General features: G+C 39.8%; 1 protein-coding gene across 7 annotated transcripts in view; it reads right to left on the reverse strand.

The window, feature by feature from the left end:
* PKHD1 (PKHD1 ciliary IPT domain containing fibrocystin/polyductin) overlaps window positions 1–26,170 on the reverse strand; it is a 255,796-nt gene that overhangs the window by 115,466 nt on the left and 114,160 nt on the right. For all 7 annotated transcript variants that reach the window (XM_082758117.1, XM_082758115.1, XM_082758116.1 and 4 more), the window contains 9 exons: window positions 24,908–25,065; window positions 23,140–23,334; window positions 21,859–21,984; window positions 18,970–19,103; window positions 14,015–14,127; window positions 12,682–12,781; window positions 11,257–11,391; window positions 8,098–8,233; window positions 6,192–6,438 (listed from right to left, as the gene is read on the reverse strand). In XM_082758117.1, coding sequence (XP_082614243.1) covers window positions 6,192–6,438; window positions 8,098–8,233; window positions 11,257–11,391; window positions 12,682–12,781; window positions 14,015–14,127; window positions 18,970–19,103; window positions 21,859–21,984; window positions 23,140–23,334; window positions 24,908–25,065 — 1,344 coding nt within the window. The remainder of the gene's footprint in view (window positions 1–6,191; window positions 6,439–8,097; window positions 8,234–11,256; window positions 11,392–12,681; window positions 12,782–14,014; window positions 14,128–18,969; window positions 19,104–21,858; window positions 21,985–23,139; window positions 23,335–24,907; window positions 25,066–26,170) is intronic.

The following is a 26,170-nucleotide window of genomic DNA, read 5'->3' on the forward strand; positions in this document are numbered from 1 at the left end:
TGCTGCCTGGCTGCCGATTATTCTAATGCACTCCTCTTGTAAAAATTATGCATAATGTGAAGAAACTTTTAAAGTCACTTAATCATGTTATGACAATTTTTTAATGAAAATTTGTTTTAATATTAATAGAGACTCATATTTTCACTCTAATATGGGTAGCAGTGGCATTTGGAGCAGCCGTATCTAGCCTGCAGCCATGCTGTGCTGTGCCATGGCATAAGCTGTTCTTCAGACTACTCAATAACTTTCCCACATATAAATTTATAAAGGCTTTTATAAGCTTCAATTACATTTTTAAAAGACATAAAAACCCTCTTTAAAGGTTGTTTAAGTGACACATTAGTTTAACTTTCAACTGGACTTCGTGGAGAAGGCTTTTGTTACAGCAATGCAGCCTTGGAAATGGATCCCAGTTACCCTGGAAGTTGTTGGGTGAAGAAATTCTGGACAGAGTCACTAAATGCTTAATGTTCTCGTCTTCTACAACAATCACAAAAAGGGTTCCAAGGGTTTTTCTCCAACAACAAAAATATATATATCATTTTTCTAAACACATTTTGGGGAAGAAAAAAAAAATTGTGCCAATACGTTATTGTACTCTGGTAAATTAAAGAGCACAAACATAAAGAGTTGGGCTCTAGCTTTCAGTTGTCCACATTTTACTCTTAACTTATTAATATGGTACTGGTCATGCTTTCGGCTTGCATCAACCAGTCCTATCCCAGACAAATCCCAAGCAGAGGAACATTCCCAAAAGGTAGCGCTGATGCAACTTGCCTGATCTTTTGGAGAGAAAGAAGGTTAATAACTTGGCTGTTGCCAAGCCTTGCCAGTTGTCCTCAGAGTCAGGGAATGAACCTGAGGTTGCTGGGTTAGAGGTAACCACGGTGTACCAAGCTGTCTCCCTCCTATGCAAGCAAATCACAGAATGTTTTAGCTTGGAGTGGACCACTAGAGGTCATCTGGTTCAAACCCCTGCTCAAGCAAGGTCACCAAATAGTGGTTGCTTGTTTTCTGCCCTCCCTCCTTGCCATAACAGGACTCCTCTCTCAAAATCCATTAACTGCCTTTAAGATTTTTGGATCTGGAGTCCAGTCTTTGGGGGATGCAAAAAAAAAAAAAAAAAACACCGTGCCAAGCACCTCACACTATTCATTCAGGAGCACAGAGACTGCATTACCCTAGAGCAAGAGAGCTACTGAGCACAAGAGATGAAATGGTTTTATTGTTATTGCCAGAAATCTTCTCCTTGTACAGTATGACTTCATATCAAAGTGAGGATGCTCTTGTGCTAACACTTCAGTCTGATGATCAGCAAATGTGGCTTCAGTGTTTAAAGCTTGGACTTGAGGCTTGCATATCATTTTTCACCCCTGGTTTTGATTGTCCCCCATCCTCCCGACAGCAGGGACTTAGCACAAATTGTAAGTACAATGAGGAACTAGCAAGTTGCAGATTTGACAGGTCATGTACTCCAGAGCTGGTAGAGCACCACTGAAGGGTTTTATTTCCACAGCAATTCTTTGCTTATCAGAAACTGAAGAAACCCAAGCATCAGTACCTAAACAATACTTTAATCTTTTTACTGATGTTAGATGAATCCAAGAGACTGTATTGCTAGGAAATTCTTCCTGTCACCCAGCCTATCTTTCTTATTCTGTCTGCTCAACCTCTGCCAATTGCTCCTAGTCATGTTTTGTTGTATTAATCCCAAACTATTCATTTTTTATTATGAACACTCTTCAAATACATCTGGACAAAATTCACCGTTTCCTTTTCTTCCCCACCCCCTCATCCTCATGTCATGCTGTGGATATTTTATTAATTGACTTGCATCCTTCATCCCCTCCAGCTCCTTTTGCTTCCCACCCTGTTTCTCCACCAGGTCCATTCTGGAGAGTTGTCTCTGTGACCGAAGCCTCCTGGACTCACTGCTTTGAACACCAGCTGTTGCCTGCTCTGCTTGGCTGCCTGCTGACAGTCTTTCAACTTAACATGACAGTGATTTGGCTGGTAGGAGCTACTCACGAGAGAGGATCTGGAAGCAGCACAGAGAAGATGTTTTCAGTCTCTCAGGTTACTCTTGTGAGTACATAGTCCTCAAGAGGGCAGGCTAACAGCTGGCTACTGGGGCTGCCAAGTATCTTTGACACAAATTGACTTCCAGCTCATGTAGGTGAATAAGAAAGGAAAGGAAGGGGACTTGCTGGAAATAAGAGATTGATATAAATCATATCAAGGGGATTGGGCACTTCAGTCACTTATATGATCATATCATCTCATGGTGGTAGGGGGACGGTTGGACTAGATGATCTTGGAGGTCTTTTCCAACCTTAGTGATTCTATGACTATCTAATTCAGCAATTTACACGGAAGACAAAGTTTAGACCAGGGTTCAAACCACAATGGTGCAGATGAACTCCTATTTGTACTTGTTCTTCTTACACCCCTTTTGATGCAAGGAGGAATGATGTGTATTGAAGACATTACCTGTCATAAAATATTATTAGATATCGTGGCAGTGCCCAAAAGTACTCATATCTATACTAAGTGTGGTGAGAAACTACACCAACCACACACTATTGAGCAAAGATCTCCAGTCCATATAATCAAGGTTAAAAAGTGGCTAGAAAAGGAACTAGATTGCATAAGACCTCATGCTGAAGTGATCAAGAAAGACAACTAGCATAGTAGTATTTTGCCATCTAATCAGTACACGTTGTTAAATCAGAACAATTCCAAACTCTTAATTTAGTGCAGCCTTTTGTTTTCACTAGTTGAAACAAATAAGCACATCCAAAGCCTGCAGGTAGCTGAAAGTCATATAGTTTCCCACTTCAAAGGAACACATGATAATTTTTTTTCCCTATTTGCAAAGGAAAAAAATATTTCTTCTAAAACATGAGTTGTAAGATAGAAATGAATTAATAACAGAGCTTTGACAGAGCACTTCAACATTGCTGCCTGTGTACTACAAACCTTAAAAAGCAAAAAATGGCGAATGATTCAAACTCATACTTTGAAAAGAAAGTGAAATGTTGAGTGGAGCACTGGGAAGGGAAGATGAGCATGGAGTGGTACTCAGATTATTAAAATCCTTTTTTCTCCCCTTTTCTTCTTATGCCAGGAGTTCTTCTAATATAACAGAAATGGTGAAAGTACTTGGCTGAGCAGTATTTCTCCACTGGATCCCTTTAACTGCCAGCTGCTTATAGGCAAGAGCAAATCCAGCTTGGGGAGGCAAGTGAAGCAACAGAAGTGTGCTGGGATGGTACTCAGGAGCCAGTGGGAAAGAGCTGGACTTCAGGACTGGGTTATTACAAAGGTGGGATATAAGATGATACAAGTAGGAGGCTGAACTCTCCAGAACAATTTTTATGTCTCCAGAAAAAGAAAAAAAAAAATAAAAGGTTAAAAGTAATATTCTGTTGCAAACTTACAGTAGGCATGGCAGTGCAAAGAGATACCAGCAAAGCAGACACGTAGCTTACATCATAAGGCGTGGTTTTATCCATACAGATCTCCTCCAACAAAACTGTCTCATCCATTCATAGGGTATGTAAGCAGTCAGACGCAAACCTGCAGCTACACCTCTATGGGTAAGCTAACTGGTGCTGTGACCTATCCTTCGGCCTTGAGACCACATGGTATGGCCCAGCCGTACAATATATTCATACAATATAACTCCTGCAGCCTCCAAAAAACACAGACAGATACAAATTGCCCTACTGGAAATGGTCCCTGGGTCAGGTTAAATTACATGGGAGTGGCATAGCTGTCATGGCCAAAACTGTGCCAGGGACCATTATGATCCTTTAATAATAATAATAAAAAAACTATATATGAAACTGGGAATGGATTCAAAACTAAGTAAAAAAGAGAGACACACTGCATTTACATATATATATATATATACACATATACATATATACATGCAAGAACACTCTCTGTGTATGCCTTATGCCTTATTTCTTATGTCTTATGTCTGCATGTCTTATTTCCCCCAAAACCAGTGTAGAAGGCAGGTAGAGGAAAATCTTGGCATTCAATTTAGGATTAAGGCACCTAAGTGCCTATAGATGTTTATATGTGCTTTGGGTAACTAAATACCCATTACAGTCACTAACATCATAGTAAGTACAGTCAAGAGAAGCCCAAATAGCAATTCAGCTGACTGGCCCCAAAGAGAGGGACCAGAGAAACAGGCATCTGGTGTTTTTTAAAATGTCTCTAGGAATCCAAAATATCAGAGTGAGATGGCAGATCTGATACAGCACCTGTGAGAGAGCCTTGATCTTCTGCTACTAGAGTGACAAAGTGAGTCATTATGATCAATTTTAAATGTCACCAGACACCTTTGCATGGGCAACCAAATCAAGGACCCAGGTTTCCATCAGCCATAGTAGGACACATTGTCAATATCCACATGGTGACTACACATGCTCTTCAATAAAATATCTAAGTTTTTATGTCTTAACTCAATTTGAATTCACTCATATTGTATTTTTGGCTCACCTGCCAAATCATTCCCGTAATATTTGAGTGCTGAATAAGCTTAGAGCTATATCACAATTTTACTGCAGTTGCTTTCATCTACAAAGTGATTCGTTCATTTATGCTTTGGCTTCCTCCACCATTTAAGACAAAGAAATGTTGCTGTTGTTTTGTTTTTCTCCATTTCAGTCTATAAACAGTAGTATTATCACAAGTGCCCATTGTAATCAAGTGGAAACTGGTATCTTAACTAATTCAGAAGAGCAATTAACTAGTTGTCAAGAAAGCCCTGCCTCCCACAGTAATAAAAGCTTACTTTTGAGTTTCATATCTCCCTTGAACCATTGTTTGATTCCATAATATTGATAGTGAGCCATAATCACATAGACTGAAACAGGTTTGATGATCTGAACTGACTACATGTACCTCACAGAAAGCAAGGAACAGCACAGAGAACTTGTGGATGTCCCATCCCCAGAGGTGTTCAGATCCAGACTGGATGAGGCCCTAGGCAACCTGAGTGGGTGGCATTCTTGCCCATGGCAGGGGGTAGGAACTGGGTGATCTTTGAGGTCCCTTCCAACCCAAACCATTCTATGATTCTGTGATAAGAGACATGGCTACAACAGAATGGCAGAAAATTATCTACCAGAAAGTTTTCTTTTAATTAAATACGTCGTGAAGTTATTATATCCTCTGTACAATATGTCTGTTCATTGCATGACAGCTGGGCCCATGAAATAATAAAATGCTTATGGAACTTACAAAGAAATGAAATTAGATGCCAGAAATATTCTGCTGAAGACATGAAAAACTAACCTATTTGTGACCTCCTATCCTTTGGGAACTGTTAGGGAAATCTCTCACAATGAGTATAAAAGGAAACACTCTCAGAGCATGACTTAAAATATAATTAAATTCAAACTTTTTTCTACATTTTATCAACAGTGGAGGTGTTCTCATGATCTATGTCTACTTTATATTTCAGCAGTCAGAAAATCTTGGCAAAGTTCCCAATTCACCCACTAAACCTGACTGTGGCTAAGGCTTGGTCATCAATCTCACTTTGAACATTAATGTGTCAGTGTCCACCTTGAGCTGGATTCTCAGTACTACAAAAGCCCATTTATATCCCTCTGGTAATTTGAAGAGGGACAAAATAGAGATATACCACAATCACCATTCAAAAGTCAACTTAACACTGCCAGAACTGTCTCCAGACAGGATCAAGACTATAGATAGAAAACCGGGGTAACAAAGATAACAAGCTTGCCGAGAACCTCAGAAGAAAATCAGGTTTGGACAGGCCATGCCCAAGTTAGTAAACAAAATAAACCAAAGACTGTCCTCTGGCCTAGAGGCCAAGTTGTATTTATAATTTTTGTAGCTGTCCATACAGCTAAGTTCCCTCATCTAAACTGTGATGACTACATCCAAATTGCCACTTAGGAATGGTCCCTGTGTTGTCACTCAAATTGTGCCTGGGAATAGTCTGGGCAAGAACAAGAAGTCACACCAAAAATGGTGCCAGAGATCATGTGTACAACAGCACGAACTGTTATATGCCAGTGCTCAGGATTTTATCCTGACCTCATTTACGGCCCAGCAAAGAGTCTTGGGATTGAGTTTAGAAACAGCATCTCTCTCAATATAAAACATAGCAAGTGATTTCTTTCAAAAGACAAATGGTTACTTACAAATGAAGAGACATACGGTGAAAAACAACGTCCCTGCCACAAACGCTGCCACCAGAAGCTTGACTGAAATTGGCACTGGCTGTGCATGAAGCCCCAAGGATGTCTGTAGAAGGGAGGAGACGACTTCCTTCTTGTCCAGTGACAGATCCATCAAGATCTTCAAGGATGGCAGAGTGAGGAAAGGGGAAGGACACTTGGAAAGGTGAGTTGGTGAAGGTCAGATGCTCAGCTCTCACTGTAAACCCACCTGGGGGGAACAAGCAGAAGTTCAGAAACAAAGACAAACCTCTTCAAGGTCTGAAAGCTTCTCTGGAGAAAAAGAGATTAGCTTCACTTCACTATCACTTTGGAAGAGTGTTTGCTAAGTCAATGGCAGAGGGGAATTCAGAAAAAAAATAAAGAAATAGAAAAAGTATGTTCTGGCCAGGTCCCACCTGTCCAGCTTCCTGCTGTGACAGGACTTGTTACAGGCTCCTCTGATCCAGGTTCTGCTCTTCCAGTATCTCCTGAGTTTTTCCAAAAACCTCTTCATAAATACCATTGTCAAAAGTTATCATCCCCAAAACAGGAATACTTATAGATATTTTCTGCCCTGTTTATAAGGTAAGGGCTGCTTATCTGTGTGTGCATATGTTCAGCACCTGGCAGGATAAAGCCTTGGCTAATAAGTGTGGCTGGAGTATGTTTTCACTACTGTAACACTGACAGATACAGCAAGGAGGAATATTCATGTGGGCTAAAGCACAGAAAGTTTTTGAACACATTAATAATTTCAGGAGTGTCCAAAAATTATTGCCCCATGTACCTTAACATGTCAGCTTTGGCATGAGTGTTCATGTGTCAAATTTGGTTACTATTTGCCTATCATATTGTCAGTTGTAGCCTCTCTGAGTCAGATTTTACTATTCCTCTTGTCCTTTGATCTCACTCACCTCCTGAAGTCTTTTTCTCTGTTATGTTATTGTAGGGCAGTATAAGTTTATATATAAATATATTTAAGAGGTAATTGCAGTTGGAATGTTCTTCAAAGAGCCTTTGGGTACTTCTTCAAAGCTCAAAAGGATGCTTAGTTTACATATATTATCTTAGGCAAATTCACTGAAGGTTTAGGCTGGCCTGAGGTTGTAGCTTGGTAAAATTGTGTGTGGATGCACCATAGTTATTAGACAAATCATTGCTCTTGAAATGTTACGTCCCAAAATGAAGAAGCAACAAGTCAAAATATTAAAAAAATATTCCAAAGTCCCACTGAGAAAATAAAATCAGTGCAAAAATAAGGCCACCTTTTTCTCAAAGACATGTACAATATGTGGCTCTGACTAAATGCTGAAGAACTTACAACCTGACCATGAGCAGATCAGAACAGCTGAAGGGTCTTGTTCAGCCCGACAACAATGTCAGCAAAGTGCACACACTAAAAAAAATCTAAGTATTATTGTGAATTGTTGTGCATATCACTACAATCCTGGTTCAGGAATTTTCTCACTTCATCTGAGCTGCACAACAAGCACAGTATCTATCTTGCAGCTCCATATCACCCTCCTATGCTCCATCACCCTGCAAACAGGTAAGAGCTGTTATCTTGGCATCCCAGGTGGGAAGGTGATGCAAAGAGAATGACATGTTTGAAAACTACATACTGCACTGAAATATCAGTAAAACGTATATGCAAATAACTCAAAACCTAACTCTGGATAACTTGTCTATAGCAAACATAGTAATAAGATAACTAAAGCAAAACTGGGGACAGTCCTCTTCATCATTGCATAAAACATTTTCCAGGATTCTGATGAAATCTCTATTAGTGATTGTCTGATGAAGCTAAGACCTTCTAAAAATATGAATCCAAAATGGATGCAGCCAAGGACTGTTCAAGCACTGCTAAATAAGTGTAGATTGTACTCACCCTGCCCTTGGTAACAGCCAGAACAGGTCATGATTGCTGTGCAAGTGTCTATATCAAAGTTCCTGAAAGCTGTGTTGGAGATGAATAGTTGGTATCTTTTGGGAGTTTTCAGTCCTGCAGACATGCAGGTTCCACCCTGAAATGAAGAAACAAAGAGAACTGAGAAACAAATCAACACATGAATCTCCAGGTCTTAGGAGTCCATGATGCAGTAGCTGGGAGAAAAAGAGGTGACCGCACTTGATCCCCTGGTTCTGGAGCTATTTGAAGGACACTTATAACCATTTGCCTTGCAACTTGTGGCAAGTAACATCTGTTTAATTTACTATTTACATTACGCAATAGTGTTCCTTTCAGTCCTGCCTTCTGCATACTAGGTAAGGTTAGACATCTGAAGGGAGATAGAACTGCACATTCCCTGTGAAGAAAAAATCCACCTGGAAGGCACAGCAAGCAGATTCATTTACATCCCTTTTTACTTTACTTTGTCTTGTCCATCAGGCAGGAAATTTCCATACTTTATAAAGCCAATTATCCTATTTTAGGTTCCAAGAAGAGCCTGACAGCTGAGATTCAAAATATTTTTGCATGACTGGGGATCTGTGGGAAGAATTTAAGCTGGACATGTGAAAAGGAAGAGCAAAACACACAAACAATGAGAAACACAAAAATAAAACTAGATTTAACGGTGATTGGAGGCCATGACAGAGAGGATAAGTGCACATCACTGCCCATTTATCTTGGAGACAGGCTGGGAAGAAGGAAGTACTTTATGCCAGTGGGTAGCCTAGAGGATAAAGAGCTGGTAGGAACATGTGATGCTGTTTCTGAGGCCAATAAACAGTTTTGCAGAACAGATCCCAAAGGCTGTAGCAGAATATCAAGGGAGAAATCAGCCCCGTGTGAAAATTTGGAATGAAATGGACTTTTAGAAATAGTTTGTCACTTCAAAGGAGTGGTACTATTTTTAATCTCATTAAGAAGCAGTGTCTCCATCACCTCTCTTACTTCGAGGCAAAAACACCTGGGATGATGGTCCTGGTCCTTGGGTCATCCTATTCCAAGTCACTGCTAGGTAGAAAAACCCTAGCTGCTGGTAATAAATTATTCAGAACTCTATGCTTTTTTTCTGCTTACACTTGCCTATTCTTCCACCCCAGCCCCATTTCTATCACTTTTAATGATCAGTAAGTAGAAGAAGAGTGTGAGATGGTAATTCCTCCCCTAGTGTGTGTCACCTGTCTCAGACCTTCTAGTTTTTCACAAATGGCTCTACAAATGGCTTCACAGAGGTATTAAGTTGCTTTATAAAGCAAGGGAGGAGCTGACTGAATGTCCATGAAGGTAACCCCTTGCCTTTTACAGGCCCTGGATCCGGCTCTGCCACTAATATGTTAATTGATCAAAGCTCCGGTTTTGATATGTCCTGATATTTCTGGAAAACAATCTTGGTTTAAAGCACCTCTTTGAAAAACTGGAAGGGCTAGCAGAGAGAAAAATCCAATGTTCCCATTAAATTAATGTCACAAAGTTTTAATTGATATTAAAGAGACATCATTATTAAAGGGAGAATTACATAAATTAAGATGTAAATTATGACAAGGAGGCTCTTATCAAGAGATAATCAAAGATAATCACCCCCCTGGGGTGCAGCAAGAAACAAGGCACAGCTGAGTGCCTCTAAATCTCTTAACAAGTACAGCATCAGAGTCCTTCCATGTATCCTGCAAAGCAAAAACACACACATTTGTGTCTGAAAGTCATTGTGTCATTGGGCCCCTGTAGGACAGGGAGGACAGGAGAGGCTTTCAGGGAGGCCCTCAGGGAAGCACTGTAGGACAGGATGCTTTCAATAGGCCCACTGCAGAGATTTCTTTCTGTAAGCTTCTGAGGAAAAGTCATTTAAAACTCTTTTTCTGCTGGTCAGAGAGCAAATTAATTTTATGAACAGCAACAGAAACCCAAGCAGGGGAAAGGGGACCTCAAAATTGCAAACAAGCATCTGTGGCCAGTTGTAACTAAAATTCCTTCATCATCTATGTTATTAATCTATGTTACTAATCTGTTAACAACCTCATAGCACCCAAAGGACTTTGTTCAGCTGCCTAAAGAAATAAGAGAAGATCGTATTTATTGCACAAATAAAAATGTTATTTTTTGGTGGCATTTTTCATTCTTAAGTAAATAAGCAGCACTATGTGTTCCAGGTGAACCGATGATGGTATGAGAGAGCAGAGGAAACCAGATAACTAGAAAAGAAATCAAACCTATTATTGCCCTCATCATTCTCCATTCTCAAATCAGTAAACTAAATTCAGTTTTATATGGTTAAATGGTGCATGCATGTTACTGAAAATTATTTATAGGAATTATAAACAAGGAAGACCTTGTTTAAACAAAAAATGTGATTTCTCTTTAAAAAATAGTTTCTGTGAAAAATAGGGAAAAAATAATAATACTTAACTTACTAAAATCCTCCATAATTGAACCCAAGTCATATTTTGGTTTGACTTTTAAATGTCATTTTATATTTATAAAAAAAAAAGAATATACATTATAATATAAAATCTTTCAATGTTTCAAAATTCAAACAGAAAAATCAAAGACCTTGCTTCAAGTTTGTTTAAAAACTCTTTGAAACTTTCATACCATGATGAAAAATGGCTTAGAACAAAAAATGCTGATTTTTCCTGCAGAATGCAAACTCTAGTTTCTCAACAGCTGATGTTTATTCAGCTCTGTACCATCAGCTGGTAATGAATGGAGTGCCTGAAAAATGATGCAGGATCCAGCTGATCAAATGCTATTTCTCTTCTGCTGCTGCCAGCAGAAGCAACAAAATCCCTGGTTCCAGCAGGCACTGATGCTGCAAGTTTCTCTGTTTCATCACCAAATCATTGTCCCTTGCAGGTGCTGCTGCTGCAGGCATCATTTTTCCAAGCAGCAGAAGACAGCTAGAGGACTAAGTGTATAGATCAGTGCCCAAAACTCATCCTGAAGCCATTTCTTTTCCTCCCTATGCACAAATTCAAAAGTCAAACTTTACCTAAATTGCCACGGAGCATGGACTTTCAGGTTGCTTATTTGTTTCTCTAAATTTCTGTTTGAAGGGTTGTTGTGCAACTCAAGAGACACTGAGCTAGTTCCTGCAGCGCTTACCTTTTGCCCAATGTGTCCAATTAAAAAACTATTAGCTACAGATGTGTTTCCCAGGCTTTCGACGATGTCAATGCCAAAGTCTGTGCAAGCATAAATCCGGAAACTCTGGAGTATGAGGTTGCTGCTCCTGAAAATCTATATAAAAACATAATAAAGGAATAAAACCAATAATTTTGAAAGACTGTGGTTTATAACTGTGCTCTTCTTATAATATAGTAGAGAGGGTGAGAGTGCAAAACAACTGAATTTATATTTATTATTTGAGAATCTCCCCTTAATTTCTTATTTTAGCTTTCAATTAATAATACAAAAAACTTTTACATTCTGCCAATTTGTTTTCATATTAAAATATAAAAAAACTGTATGAAATAAAATCAGAGAATTGGTAACAAACAGGGTAAAATTGCTCCAAATGTCAGGATTTTCATGACTTCAAAGAATAATAGTGTAGTGTTAATGTTTATAGCGGAAAGATGCCTTGAAAATAACCAGAGGTATTGCTTACAGTCACCTAACTGCTAGAAGACTGTTCCTAGAGCTAGCTTAGGGAAAGAAGCAGAATAAACTTGGTCATTAATGTATGCTGGGACAGTAATGTACAAAGAAATTACAAGCTAGGTGGAGAAAATCACAGGAAAAAAAAAAAAAACTGCGAAGCATCCTTTTGTTGTATTTCTTTTCATACAAGTAACCTTTGCCAGAGAGAATATGCCACTTTAATGCACTTAAAAATTGAACATCTTCAAAGGAAGTGCCATAGGATGAGTTAAACTAGAAAAAATGCCTTACAGAGAAACACCTACAATCTCTTCAGTTTATCAAACAGGGGCTTAAAAGGGTCACAGACTCTGAGTACCAGTATGAAAATAAAATGTCAGATAATAAAGTTCTTTTTTGGCAGTGGTTACTTTTGTTTTGTTGGGGTTTTTTGTTTGTTTGTTTGTTTGCCTATTTTTATCATATCAAGTCATAGTGATCTACAATAGCTGGAAATGAAGCTAGACAAATTCAAACAAAAAAGTGCACATTTTTAACAAGGATAGAAAAATTTCCATGCAAACCATTAACCCTATGAAGGCAGCAGATCTTTCACCAACTGCAATCTTTACAAATACCTCAGATACACTGGGAGGATTGTTTTGTCTGTATTATAGTGACAGACATACATCAGATGGTTAGAGAGTCCACTTCAGCTATCCATGATGATAATTTTTGTTCTGCACTGAAGCATAAGGATTGCTCACAAATTGTGTTTCTGGCTTCATCACCAAAACCTCCAGCTGAGGGGCATGGAGACACAGGCATGAGAGGTTTTACAGCAATTGTGGCCTATTTGCAGCCTGGAAGTCTTTATAGATATGGTACACATCTAGAGATCAAATAACATTTCCTGAACGCCACAGAGGACAGTCAAGATACAAATACCTGGGCTCCACCTTGGCTGCTCCAAGCTGTGAAACTGTTGAACTGAACAGGGCCATTTGGGCTGTCTGGCAAATATTCTGGGTACACAAGCAATCCATGCCTGTGTAGGAAAGAAAGCAAAGGACACTGCTTCTTTACAGTGCATGTGTTCATGGCCACATTTTCCTACTTATCAATTGATATCTAAAATCTTATAACAATTCTCTGCACAAGACTTTACCCTTTATTCAAAGACTAAAACCTCGGGGACAGCAGTATTTATTTTAGGCATCTAATAATGAAGGAGATGTTACTCGATATTTGTTTTCTATTTAGGAGAAGGCACATCAGAGCGAACAACCAGCATGCTGTACCCCTGACAGGCACTTACTGCAGCGCATTCCCATCATGCTTTCAACCAGTGTTGGCTTCAGGTGAGTCCTAAGTGAATCTGTATGGATTATTCCTTTCTCAATCTTGGATTCAAACAACTTTGAGTACGCTCTAAAAGTATGTATTCCTGAATACAGTCCTTGGTCTGACCTTCTCAGAGATTTTAAATCCAGATTATTAGCCTGATTCCCCCAATACAAGTGACTCCATCCACTGATTTATAGCACAATGACATTCTTTACCATGATTTCTGTTTTAGGGAAGCACAGGCAAAAGCTGTAGTGAATAGTTGTTGCTGGGTACTACAAGAACTAGAATTACATGTAACATCGGGCATACATACAGTACCTTTTAGCCTGTTAGACTGCAAAGTGCTTATTTTCCATTTCAACCTATTTAATCAGAGGCTAAACTCTTAACATGGATTAATCGTGCTGCTATTCTATAAAGCATCTGGAGGTAAGAAATGCCAGTGTCATATCTCTAATGTTGGCCTGTAACACATGTTAAATATCTGTTCTCTTGCATGCCGTCCTCTTCTGCTCAAAATGCCTGGCATACTTAAAAATGAGCTTTATATTCAACACAGGAGTACATGCTTCAGTGCTTTGCTGTTAAATGGTTGACGAGGAAATGTGTTAAATGTAGTACTGTAAACTATATCAGCACAGAAGAACTCAGCGAGTTAACAAATTGGGCTTGTTAAAGAAGACAAAAGGACTGTATTGAAACTACTAAGGAAACCACTCACAATCAGACCTGGAAAAATAGCCCCAACCACATCGCTGTCCATCACTGACTTTGCTCTGCTGTTGAGAATTCTGCTTAACAAGAAAGAAAGCCCTTTAAAAGATGCAAAATTGAAGAAAAAATCCTGAAGAGAGAGGAAAAGCTTTTTCTGCTCTCCACTGCAGTACCATGCGCAGCAGGAAAGTCTTTTCAACCAAAGGTCCCCAAGTACCTTGTGCAGGAATGGGCGACGTTCTCACTGAAGGATAGGAGAGGCATTTTGGATGGTCCCTCAGGGGACAGATGAAATAAATACCCATACCCAGCAGCACACACAGTGTTACCCTGCAGAGAAACATATACAGTTGTGAAAAAGATTATCACAGATTTCTGAAAATTAACATAAGTTTCAGAAGAAAAATGCAAAATGCAAATTCTGATAAGTCAGGCTGACAGAAGCTGGTACCTTGTTTCTGTATCTATGCTCTCATCCTGTTCTTGCTCCGTCCTTGGGCCAGGCTGACAAAAACCTGCTCTCAAACCAGACAGCAAGGGCTGGCCTAGCAATAGGAACTCCTAACAGAAAAATGGTATTGACAGCAAACTATACTTTTCCCTGATTTACTTCTCAGTCTGCATATTTCTCATGTCAATACAGGAAAAAGAAACATTGGCATTGAAGAAGTGACACCCTGAAAAGTAAAGACAAAGCAAAGAAATACATCTTCATGCTATGTTAGTGTCTGAACAATTAAACTTATTCAGATCTGTGATAAAACACTTGGGTTTGATTCTTTTTTACAGGTTAAGTGATTAGCCATGGGGAGATTAATTCACTGTGAATTAAAACCTCTTAATGAAGAAATTCTAGAGTTGCTTTCTTTGCAAAGAAAAATGAAGTGAACATAAGGCTTATAATTAGGAGTTTAGTTCTTGCAGAGTCTGTAGCAAGTGGGTTGTGCTGGAGGTTTTACAGTGGTCTAGGAGATTTTCTACTCCAGGGCAAATACCTGCTCTTACCTGCTTATTTTGGACAGTAGGCAAACTGACTTGTATTTGGATGTTGTCTATACAGGGATGCTTTCATGCATGCATCTGGCCATGATCCCCCTCAACTGTCTTAGATGTGTAAAATTTTGATGCTGAAGTCCAGGCTGCTAAACTTAGGCTCCCTTTCCAGGAAAAAAAGTAAGGTGTAGGCATGTCCAGAGGGCAATTCATCCTGTCTAGACTTAGATAAGATTAATTGCTCTCTGGAGGTACCTAGTTCTCTAAAGGGAGTCTAAGATGAGCTTTCTTGCAGCTATAAGAAGAGCTTGCTAAGATCGGGACTGACATCCAGCAACTACCATTCCTAGGTCACCGGACAGTGTTAAAACACTAATGGCTTTTTGGTCCCTGACGGTCCAAATCAAAGCTGAACCTGGTGACCCAGAGGTGAAAGCCTGCATATTCCAATTACTTTCTCCTGACCCTTCCAAGCGTGTTCCCTGCAGTCATGATCTCTGACATCTGTCAAGCAACAGAGAGATATCAATAACCAAAGCACTGCTCTCTCCATCCCCTGGTAAAGCTGCTGCTTTTTTCCAAAAGTGCAGCCAGAGAACCTTTTTCTTTAACAAAATGCTTCTGCAGTCCTGTCACATTATTTCCAGGATCTTTTACTTGTGACTCCAATCATGCATTCTGCAGATGATTCATAAGGAAAAACTGCATATTTATTCAGCCAGCTAGTGGCTGGAGGGCAGGGGTTTTAGGCAAGGAGGGAATTTTGTGTGGAAATCAATTCTTTGTGGAAGTCAGTATATTATGAATGTCCGTGCAACCAAAATTCCAGAGAGAAATTACCTCCTCGAGCATGCCAAATACCTGGAGGTATGCACCGCAAGTCAGTAAAATAAGTGGCTGACGTTTAAAGTGTCTCTTAACTGTACAACCCCGCAAATGTAAATATTTCATGAATTTGTTTTAAATGATTGGGGCTCAAAGTGTTGACCTTATAGATGACATTAAAGCTCTGGAGAGTACGTCCAGCACTGTTCCCCCAGTTTCAGAGCCTGGTAGGATGCAAGGAGTATCCCCAGTGGGCTCACTTCAACATGTACACAATTTGCAAAAGGTTTTAGAAAAGATCTCAGTAGGAATGAAATGGTGGGAAACAAACAATGCCAAACAGATGCAGCCTCACCTCTTTGGTATTGTGGAGAATGGCTGAGTTGGGTGGTGCTGGGGAACAAAATCACTTATCAACAGCATGGCCATCAGTCACTCCTCTGACATGGAAGCATGGGTTGATCTCCGCCCTGCTCATTCTTGTTAAACTGTTGCCCAGTCTTCAACATCATTGCAAGAAAGGAAAGAGAGCCTGCTGGCTGAATTTCTTAAAACCTAATTTGTATGTTGTTATGTAAGAGCACTGCATGCTGGTGCTGAGATTTAAGGGCATTGAATGTTTATGAATAGGAAGTTACTATAAAAAAAGCCTAAGACATACTGGGCCTAAGATAAACGAGAGAAGTTGTTGATTTTTCTGGTGTTTTTGTTGTTGTTTGGTTTGGTTGGTTTTTGCCTGCACACAAGAATAGAATGAGGGACACATGACATTTACTTCAGTGACAAAACAGCCAGTAGCAAAGAGAGGCATCTTCTGTTCCACTTGCTGATACCAGACAAGAAACCAGCCTGCTAATGAAATTGTCTTATGTCACTAAACCAGGACTTCCATACTTTATTAAAAAAAAAAAAAAAAAAAAAAAGCTAACTTTGTCATAACCATTTTGCACTTCTACTGTATAAAATTTTATCTAACAGCTTGATTCACAAATGCACTTAAGAGCTTAAGTCAAATGGAAACCTGTGGGAATTGGGTCTCTGAATGTCTTTGTAGGCTCAGGTTTGAGTGACTGCTGTGTCCCAATTTCAACACCGTTTAGGAGACCACTGATTTTCAAGGAAATTTAAGCTCTTCAGTCACCGATGCAAATTTAGGCTCCCAAGTAAATTCAGCAGATATGAAAATCTTGTTGCAGGACTCAGTGTGAAAAGTTTAACCCATCAAGTACAGAAACTGTAACACGGTCTGGACCTAAAGCGCTCTGTCTACCTTAGCTGTAATCTTTGCTTTAAAGACTGCAGCCTGTAAATTTAAAACCAATGATTGAAAGATGAAAATCTGGAGAAAACAAACAAACAGCCAATCAATCAAATAAACAAAAAACATAACACTAAAATCTAGAAGGCAAATTTCTATTCTATGTCATGGCTTGGAAGCTAGGCAGTGGAAAAATGAATCTTGCCCATTATTAGTCTTTGAACCTCCCTGTTCAGTTAAGATTATAACCACCTAAAAAGCAGTATGCAGTAGTTAGTGAGTTGTTTTACCAGATAAAAGGTGCCTAACTGTGTAACACCATGGTCCTAGTGCTGGACCAGCATCCCTTGATTTAGTGATTAACATCATACTAAGAAAAAGTCCACAGGATATGGGGGCTCTGATTGGAAAAAGGTATAGCTTTTTCTCTTACTATACGCATCCTTCCATGTCTTCTACTGAACACAATACTTATTGTAGAACAGTAAGTACTCCTAATAACAATTTTTTAGCTGGATAACTTCTTTGTATTTTCCTTAGAGCCAACTCTCTCGCTGCTGCAGTGCCTCAGATAGCCCACTCCAAGAAACTGCCGACACTGAGGTATATCAGCAACCCTTCAAGGGCCATCTGCTATTCTGCCTTGAGTAAGACAGCTTTGGAGAGCAGGCTTAACCCTGATATTTGGCTGCACAGCCACAGATGCAGCTTTGGGCGTATCTACAAAGACACATGAACTGAGAGAGCTCTGCAAATGTTCTGAAAACCCACCACAGTCAGTTCACACGTACCCATAGAGATAATTGCAGCAACCCTTTGCAAAAGCTGAGCCACTGGCAATCCAGCAGACAGCTCCAGGGTAAGTCAGTGCATGATAGTACAAAACTGTGTTTAATGGAGCTGAAATTCATGTGATTCTGCCTCGTTGTTGTATTTTTAACCATATTTGATAGTCTTAAAAATGATAAATACACCCTTGAGGGAAGTGCAGGAAAGTCCTCTCCTTCTTCCTAAGTACTATTGGCTTCAGACTACCATAGGAAATGTGTTGTTCTCTTTTTCACCTTCAAATTTAGGTGCAATTTTTTCCTCTTGAAACAGAAGCCCAGGGGGCAATTGGGTCTTCACAGGCACTTAGTAATTGCTTTGGTTTCTGTGGGTTAGCAATAGAACAGGTCAGAATTATTTTTTTTAATGAAAATGTGCATTTGTCACAACTGAAACTGTGGTAGAAAGGTCAGTTACAATGAAATTCCAGGCTTAAAATAGTTGAGAAGGAAAAGTGTTTTGAAATCACTGAAAGACATGTAGGTGGGTTTTTTTTTTTTTGTTTATTTGTTTCATAAAGCACTTAAAAGTGACTATTTTGAGATGTAAGTGACTTGAATAAGAACAAAAATCTATGTATGAACTAAAATAAAGCATGTCAGAATTAGCGAACAAAAAGATGTTCACTGAGCTCAACTTTTTGAAGGCAGAGTTGTGAGTCATTAAGCTTTTTAATTTTTCAGTGTTTTGTCACTCTTTAGAACAGTGAAACTTGCTTGCTTTTAAAATCAATGTCATTTTCATGGGAAGGGGAAAGCATTCTCCTTCTCACCCTGGAATGCAAATCTGAGACTGTGCATTAGCTCTAACTATAAATCCAGATGGACGTACATTTGATATTGCTTAAATTTATTGTGTTTATCATCAGTCCATTAAAATTGAGATTTTCAAAAAAATTTAGAATGACAGAAGGAGAAAAAAATCTAGTGAAGCTGAGCCTGAACTTTCCTTTTCCATTTTGTCTAGGCATCACTGAGTAAGAAGAATCTCACTGCAATATTGTACTGCATTCAAGTGCAGCATAATTTTTAGTAACTATAAATTTGCTAATGAATATTATCTATTTTGTAATGTGCACTTTTTTTTTTTTTTATCCCATCACAAGCACAGTGTCTGACAGCTCAGCCAAGAAGCAAATGTTGTGTATGTGATCTCCCAGGTAAAGCTCCTTATTTTTCTGATAAGTTTAAAAGTATAAAAGTTTATAAGTATAAAGATAAATTTATAAGTATAAAACATATGTTATGTTTTATACCTGAATTTCTTACCTCAATGTGGTTGGAAGGAGCCCTGACATAGATCCCTGCTGGTGACAGAGTCTCAATGTTGGATAAACCATCTGTTCCAGAAAGGCCAATCACTAGGTTGTTTCTGATTCTGTTCCCCTTTCCCAGTCCTTCTCCTTAAAAATAAACAAACAAATAAATAATTATTATTACTAATAATAAAGAAAGATATGAATAGGGAAAAATATAAATATACCTGGACACACTCTACTGTGCACATCACAGAACTTTCTTGGTTTTGCAGTGCCTGCTTTGCTGGCATGGTGGACCTGGGAATTAGATTTGTGTGACTGTCCTTTGGTAAGTCACTGTCTGAAAAGCACTTAGAAATCTGTGTTAACAGAGAAGGCTGTGACATGGTCAAAGACTGCCATGGTTGATCACAGCGATGCATAGCATGGGAAGGGGAAGGCTGTGTGCTTCAGAAAGGTCAGAAGGCCACAGCAAAGATATAATAGAATTGTTCAGTTGTAAGGGATCTTCAAAGATCATCTAGTCCAACTGCCGACATTGGTGTGAACTGTATCCATGATTTGTGTCAATGATGTGACCAAGATTAGACCAGCACTGTAAATATGATAAAAAATAGTTTCAGCCACAAAGAGCCTACACTCTAATCAAACAAATACAGTCAGGCAAAAAAATACTACAATACATATTCTGCAAAGGTCAACAGAGACCACAATTCCACAATTCAATATGCAGAAAACCCAGTATGAAGAGTTATAAAGGAATATAACTGCAGACATATTTTGCCCTAAGTTTATGGAGAAATTAATAAAGGAACTATCATAAAGCACATTTTACATCTGGGAGAGAAAAGAAGAAAAAAAAATAAAAAAAAAAAAATGAAGAGCTTCTAAGTGATTCCACCTATGGGTACACAGGCAAAATTGTATCTCCCACATCTCCATACACTGCCCCACTTATATATAAGAAAAAGTCTAAAACTGTCACAACCCTGCATAAAAGTGGAAGTTCCCCATTCCTAAATGTGAAACATGAGAAGAGAAAGGAAAATCACTCAATTGATCACACAACTCAGAGACATGGGGTACTCCAGAACAGTACTGAATTGGGAAGAAATACATATACATAAATATACATAAACATATATCAATATATATATATCCTTTTACACTACACCATGAAGAAATGTACCACCCAGTGACAAATAGTGGACAGACCCATGCACAGGTCAACTCCAAAAAATGACACATCAGCACATGTCCCCCTACTCTGTTGGTGTGAAAGCAGAATACAAAGTGAATCATCTCTGTTTGGCCCACACCAGGAGCAAATAAAATCTACTTAGTTTTGTTTTATCAAAAAGAAATTATCTTCGACTATACCTGCTCTGGTACTATCCCAGATACAGATCCCTTCCCCAGTCATTAATTCCCTAAATGTAAACTGTAGCAAAACATATGAGCTCTTGTTTTGGAGAGAAGAGTAATTACTTTTAGCTTTCCTCACAGTTTTTTGAGCCTTTCTCCATTTTTGGAATAGTATCCATTTAGGAAATATTTCCTTTCCAGGTTATATTTACTACAAATAATGCCACTACCAGAGCATAAGCAGGGTCCTAAAGCAGTCCTTTTGACAGCCATATGGGTTTGTGAGATGGCAAAAAGGATCTTGGCTTCCAAGCTGAGACCTGGTATGTCAATTAATTCTAAGCCCAGAGCGACTTTTTATGACTGTCTTGCAAAACCCCTGAAAATACGGGTTTTAGATGAAATCACTGAGGGATTCTGGAGCTGCAAACAGCCAGCTATAATAAATATTCCTTCACAGGCAACAAAGTGATATATAAATTCATCCATCAGACCCTCTGGAGCTGCTGACAGTGAAGCCATTAAAGACATCTTGGGGTAAGGTGTATTCAGGCTGAAACTTCAAAGGAAATGTTCAGCTCAGCCCAGAGTCCTTTAAGCCAGAAGCATGTCCTAGCACAAGTGAGCCAAGGTGTCCCAGCAGGACGGAGATCTTGTTCTGCTTCCCCACAGCCATAAGGACTCTGTGTCTCACCTTTGGCAAGTCATCGCATCTCTCTGGGCCAGCTCTCTTCATCTGCAAGATGTGTACAGTCGCTCTTCTCTTATTGGTCTCCTCTGTTTAATTTGTAATTTATCACATCCTATTATGTTTATATACAGAACTTAGCATAGGGACTCTCTGTGTGAGGGGAACTGAAGGCTTTTTTTATCTCTGTTTATCTTAAAATTGGTCATTTCTTATCCTACCTCTGATGGAGACAAAAATCAAGCTTTATCTTTAGGTATTCAGGCAACATGAGATCCCAGCAGAAGATGCTGCAAGTCAGTCTCCTGATGGTTAGTTAGGAGAAATATTTTGTTGTTTAACAGTTTTGTTGCTCCAAGCTCCAATTTATTTAAGAGCTAAATCCTCTGCTTAACTTTTAACATATGCTTTCACTCCATTATCTTCAATGTCAAATGACTGAAGTTAAAGGTAAGTATGCTTTTAAATGCCTCACTGAACTGGGGTCTTAAATATTGCATAATGGTGCTCTTCTACAGAGAGATAAATCAATTCCCTAAAAACAAATATCCTTCTAGTTGTACACTGTGGGGAAAAAAAAAAAAAAAAAAAAAAAAGATCCAAGTGAAGACTGACCTGAAGAAATAGAGAGTATATGTATGGACAAACAGAAATAACTGATAGGAGTTGCATGAGGAATACTGAGAGCTTTATTCCAGATTCCCTTATACCAGGAAATGTGGAAGATGTGATTAAAGTCATCAGGGTGCAGTTAAGGATCCTTTTCTCCAAAGACATTTTCATGCAAATGATCATCAGCACATGTTGCTGTTACATGTTGGATAGATATTTTCCTGCCGCACTTACCCAGTAGAAGCCCATGGCCTGAAATGTTATAGAAGACATTACTGTCCACACTGAGGTTTGAGATCCCGGCCAGATGGAGTCCTTGGCCAAAGGAGTCCAAAACAGAGCAGCCATGTATGTAAGAGTCTGGAAAGAAAATAGTACTGTGAGCAAAAAGCATATTGCATTTTGAAGGGTGGGAGAATTTTCTATTAGCTCCTCATCCTTTGATGCTGTGCAGTTAATGCTTTTCACTGCCATAAGACTGACCAGTTGTAACTGGCCACCCTTGCTCATCTTTGCAGGTCTTTGCCAACAGGTAGGCATCGCTGAGATGACCACAGCGGAGAAGAGGGGCCCTGAGTGTAGAAATGGGTTATTTGAGGCATCCATTATTATGAGGCAGGAAGAGATTCAAGTGAAAGGATACAGCAGTATCCTATGAGTGAGCTATGTTATGAGCTCAGGAAATTGGGTGATTGAATTGACTGAGTTGGGCCTGAAGGAAATGAGGAACATCTCAGAAGGGCAGCGAGTACAGATCAGGTATCTTGTAAAACTTGTCTAGCCAGGCATGGTGACCTGCCCACTGGATTCCAGGATCATCTCCAGGGCTGCTTTTGGCCACCAGGAAGCCTAGATCCTCACACAGTGATGAATCAGGCATAAGGAAGGCAAAGTTGTGGGTTAACTGAAGGGGAAAGTCCAATCTAGAACCCTTAAAACATTTGAGCTGACCTAACTTGCTCCCATCACCACCAGTCTTCAGAGACCTCATTGCCACTTCCACAGAGATGAATTTTGTGCTTACCTAAGAACCAGTCAAAACAACTAAGTACATTCCTTAACTTTCAGGTCATATAATTACATTTTGGCTTATGCTCCTGAACATCCCTGAGACAGCTTTGGGCTTCATTGTGGTATATTAGGGCTTTCAATTCCAGAGTTGGAAGTGGCACACTGACTAGAGAAAAGGAGATGGAGGGGAGGCCTCATGGTGGCCTGCAGCTCCCTCACGAGGGGAGCGGAGGGGCAGGCGCTGAGCTCTGCTCTCTGGGGACAGTGACAGGACCCGAGGGAACGGCATGGAGCTGGGACAGGGCAGGGTCAGGCTGGGTGTGAGGGACAGGCTCCCCAGGGACGTGGTCACAGCACCAAGCCTGGCAGAGTTCAAGAAGCATTTCGACAACTCTCTCAGACATAGGGTCTGGTTTTGGGTCATGCTGTGCAGACCCATCTTTGGGCAGGAAAAGGTAGATAATGTGAGCTCATTTGGGCCCGTCTCCAGAGCAGCTGCCTCACCTGCCATCTGTGCATCACCAGCAACTGTCAGAGCACTGTGGTGCTGCCCAAACGTTTGGCCCATGTGGTGGAATTGGACCCCCTCCACCTGCAGCCGACTTGACTCTCCCTGGAAAGCTTCCACAATGACAATGGCCCCCAGGTCCCGGGACCCCAGCTGCCTCTCACTTCGCTTGTACAGACAGCTGCAGTCACCTGGAATACAAGACGGCAGGAGGTATCAGCATGACATCTTTGTGGTGACCATGACCTTCAAGCCACGTCATGAGACCCACCACACCAACTCAGTGAACTCCTGTCTCCAGCAGCAACCTTAAACACATGCCCAAAGACAATCTGCCACAGGCGAGCAGGTTTGATACTCCTCCTGAGTACTTTCACAATTTCTTCCCCTAGAGTGTGGACTTTTTTGATATTTTTTTTTATTAAAACCAGCAGGAAGCTGTGGCAGTTATATGCTTTGGAAAGGTCCTTGTGTTCAATTTTAAATAGGCCTATGCACAGGGATGATGTATTTGACATTGATTTACCTTGGGTGAGGTTCTTGAAAAGAGGATTGGGCACGGCTATACTGAACTAAGCTGAAATGAGAACATTTTGAAATTTCTTTAAAACTCTCTCTCTCCTGACTGTCCCTGCAGATGGGTGAGGAAACTTCCCACAGTCTGAAGGCAAGGAGAGGAAACCATAGGGCTGGGAATGAATCAACATTCATCAAATGTGTCCTTTCACAGGTCTGTGCTTAGGACATTTTGGTACAAGGGGATTCAGACTTGAAAATATAACTTGGGTCTGCTTACAGTCAGTAATACTCATTTTTTTCTTTTAAAGAAAGTAAATTAACCAATAAAAAATAAAAATAAAAAATAAAATCACTGCCTCCTCATCTTCTGGTGACTCCACTGAGAAATCCTCCTATACATTAATGCAAATAAAAACCTCAAACAGCTCAAACAGTTAGCACATTTCAGAGACTATATTTATGAGTTCCACACAAAATGGACCATAAATCCATGAGTAATATAAGCAGTTGGCTGCTGGATATCAAATGAAGTCTTGTGTCACAGTCTGAATGCCCAAGGCATTTTATTTTTAAAGGAAGACTTATACCTGGGTTGCCAGATAACCTAACTCTCCTTAAATTATAATCACTGTGTCTGACTCCATTTCCTCACCTGCTGGTGTAAATCAGGAAGCCATTCGTCAAACTTCATTGTGTTTCACAAATGTAAAACCAAAGGAGAATTGAGATGCCAATTGTTTCACCACTGCTACTAAATGCTACAAGAAATCATCACCTGGTTTTGTTTTTTGGTATCCCTAAGCACTAAACTACATCTTAATATTTTATACCAATGAGTACAACAAGCATCAGGCTGCTTTGTTTTTCCTTCTTCTTAAAGTGACTAAATAGTAAACACAATTAAAAATTTAATATATTATGTACACTGAAATATGTGTTCAGAAGATACTTTCTTTTCTACACCCTTAGGCTCAGGCAAAACTAAGGGGTCTTTCCCAAGGTGGCTTGAAACAACAATGTGAAAATATTACATCTGAGATATTACAATGAAATGCACTTCAACTCCCAAGACTTCATACTTCAATGTCAAATAATGTTTGGAAAGATAAAATTGATTTCCTGGCACTGGTACGTCTCAAAGTTACCCTATTAAGAAATATTTCTAATACACAGTGATACCACGATGTGGTTTTAACAAAGCAGTTCTACTCCCCAGTATGCTTCTGTTACAAAAGACCTCCTCACCTCTTGCAACACCTGCTTTTGCACACTCTCTGAGGTGGGCCCTCCTCTCCCTTGTGACATTCCCTTGAACAACAACCCTTCTGCTAATCAGTGCCACCACAGCAGTCAAAGGCAGGCTCTGCCCATTCACCCTTTCCTCTCCAACGTTGTGGGAGTACCTAGAGAAAGACATAAGGAAGGCACAAAAGCATCTGCAGCTAACGAAGAGCAGGAATGATGTTTACTGTAAGCTGAAGTATGAACCCAGCCATCCAAATTCGGAGCTGGTATCAGTCATCTTCTCACAGTTGACAGTGGCTTATCTAATGCATCTATGTATATGGACTATATATATTTTTCCTTTGCTGATGTTATTTTCATCTTGTCTATCATGTTCACAAATTCTCCTTAGATTATGTACGTTTACACCAAAATATTTCAGTATTTGAATTTCCTTCGTCTTCCCAAAACACACTGTGGCGACAAACATAAGTATTTTCTTCATCAAACCCCACATATTTCTAGCAAGAAATTGTACTATTGGCTTTCACGAGTATCAGAGTTAGGCTGCCTCCCAAACAGAGAAGATGCTTCAGCACTGGTTATGATGTAAGAAGTACAGAGAAGGGCGACGAAGCTGGTGAGGGGCCTGGAGAATAAGTCCTACGAGGAGCGGCTGAGGGAGCTGGGCTTGTTCAGCCTGGAGAAAAGGAGGCTCAGGGGCGACCTTATCGCTCTCTACAGGTACCTTAAAGGAGGCTGTAGTGAGGTGGAGGTTGGTCTGTTCTCCCATGTGCCTGGTGACAGGACGAGGGGGAATGGGCTTAAGTTGAGCCAGTGGAGTTTTAGGTTAGATGTTAGGAAGAACTTCTTCACTGAAAGGGTTGTGAGGCATTGGAACAGGCTGCCCAGGGAAGTGGTGGAGTCACCATCCCTGGAAGTCTTTAAAAGACGTTTAGATGTAGAGCTTAGTGATACGGTTTAGTGGGGACTGTTAGCGTTAGGTCAGAGGTTGGACTCGATGATCTTGAGGTCTCTTCCAACCTAGAAATTCTGTGATTCTGTGATTCTGTGAAGTATAGTTTGGCTAAAGTCTCCATGCACAGAAAACAAAGAGAGCACAAACAGCCAAGATAATGTTCAGCGGAAACCCAAAGCAGTATTTCCATACTGAAGTAATTCACTTTGAATGTTTTGTTAATTAACTTAAACAATTCAGTAAAGAGAGATGAGTTTTTTTGTTTTGTTTTGTTTTTTAATTATTTTTAACAGAATCAGACACTT

This window comes from Aythya marila, assembly GCF_965140915.1.
Source record: "Aythya marila genome assembly, chromosome: 3".
NCBI classification, from domain to species: Eukaryota; Metazoa; Chordata; class Aves; order Anseriformes; family Anatidae; genus Aythya; species Aythya marila.